Raw genomic sequence first — 1519 nt, 5'->3', positions numbered from 1 at the left:
TATATATATATATATAAAAAAGAAATATGGTGCATTCATTTCATAAAAATATTTGTATACGATTTCCACCATTTCTCAGAGGGTTTAACCTAATGTGAAATAATGCTTGTTAAGTGAAATCACTACAAGAGTGGTTAAAACTACATTATATTGGGAGACATGTCAGAAAAAGAAAGGCCAATAACATGACAGAAAAACAGTAGAGAATTGTCTTACAGCTCTATATCTGCCCACAGCTCCTCCAGTTTAGGGTCCATATGACCTGCCTGGATCAAATCCACCTCTTTCTTCAGTTTCCTGAAGGGAAAGAACACATTTATCACATATGTGTGACAGATACAGACAGGGAGAAGGAGAAGTAGGTGGAGATGTACCTGTATTTTTCCTGTGTGTCTTTGATCAGCCTCTTGAGTTCCTCGATCCTCTCTGATGTCAATCTACGCACAATCACGTCCTCAATGGTCTCGACCACCTCCCCTTTCTCACCCCGTTTACGTCTGCAGGGAGTGCACAAGTCAAACTTACCAGTGAGCTTGTGAACATACACTGAGATGGTTTAGGTTGCCATGATAACAATACTACAACATGCTAACTGGCTAAGATAATAGCCAGAATCTAATTACACAAACACTGTGCACAAATCATAAAATGCTTTTTTCACATATTTACTGCTTTACATGCACAAATATAAAGTACAACTCCTATGCAGATTATTATTTTTCATTGTCTACTCAGACCAGATTATTTGAGGATCGTAACATTTTTCTCTTTAGGGTTTTTGCAAGAACAATGGCAATATTTAATAAAGATGCTCAGCACAAATGTTTTAAGAACAAGAGAGAGAGAATTACTTACTTTGGGGCCTCTGTGGTTTCCAGCAGCTCAGAATATTGGGAGGCACAATGCTGCAGAGGTCATATTAACATGTTAAAACAAAAATCTATTAGCAAATCACTAATACTAATAAAATCACTCACAGTCACTCATTTAAATTACCTTCTGGGAGAACCAGTCTGGGGGTCGTCCAGGTTCTGAGAACGGCTTGATGGCTCTGCTTACAGACACCCTGACAAAAAATATAACAGTGTATCATACACATTTAACAGTAACCCTTTATAAATAATCACATACACTGAAGAGTAACACATTGAATTTAATGTCAAATTTTAAAGTCAAAAAACTGAAATAGTATTTTCTTGTAAAAATGTTCTCCAGGAATCTTTGTTCTTAGATTCAAACTCTAAACGTGGAAATAAAAACGTTTTAGGATTTATATACAATACAGACACTGCTGCGTGGTAAAGCTCTGAATTATATAACATGCTACAATCTTAATACAGTTAATACTAAGTTCATGAGGGTAAATGATTTATTCTTACCAGTTCTGATCTCCGCTTCTCATCACTGAGGACGCGAGACAGAGTTTCTCCCGAACTGACCAGGGTTCAGTCGGACCCAGAGACAGCATCTTGTGTTCTACAATAACAGTTGTGTTCGAAATAGAAGTTTTATTTGAAGC

At 36.8% G+C, this 1519-nt stretch overlaps 1 protein-coding gene across 1 annotated transcript; it reads right to left on the bottom strand.

Annotated features, from left to right (window-relative positions):
- Positions 1-212: 212 nt before the first annotated feature.
- LOC107577094 (bromodomain-containing protein 8-like) lies at positions 213-1470 on the bottom strand. Its single transcript, XM_016263204.1, has 5 exons — positions 1380-1470; positions 997-1066; positions 856-905; positions 375-497; positions 213-297 (listed from the first exon to the last, which is right to left on the bottom strand). The coding sequence occupies exons 1-5, from the start codon at positions 1466-1468 to the stop codon at positions 213-215; spliced, it is 417 nt and encodes a 138-aa protein (XP_016118690.1). The 5' UTR covers positions 1469-1470.
- Between the last annotated feature and the right edge of the window lie 49 nt (positions 1471-1519).

Source organism: Sinocyclocheilus grahami, unplaced genomic scaffold (genome assembly GCF_001515645.1).
Source record: "Sinocyclocheilus grahami isolate Dianchi unplaced genomic scaffold, SAMN03320097.WGS_v1.1 scaffold5100.1, whole genome shotgun sequence".
Lineage (NCBI taxonomy): Eukaryota > Metazoa > Chordata > Actinopteri > Cypriniformes > Cyprinidae > Sinocyclocheilus > Sinocyclocheilus grahami.
The sequence above is the reverse complement of the archived record's forward strand: the minus strand, read 5'-3'. Positions and strand labels throughout refer to the sequence as shown.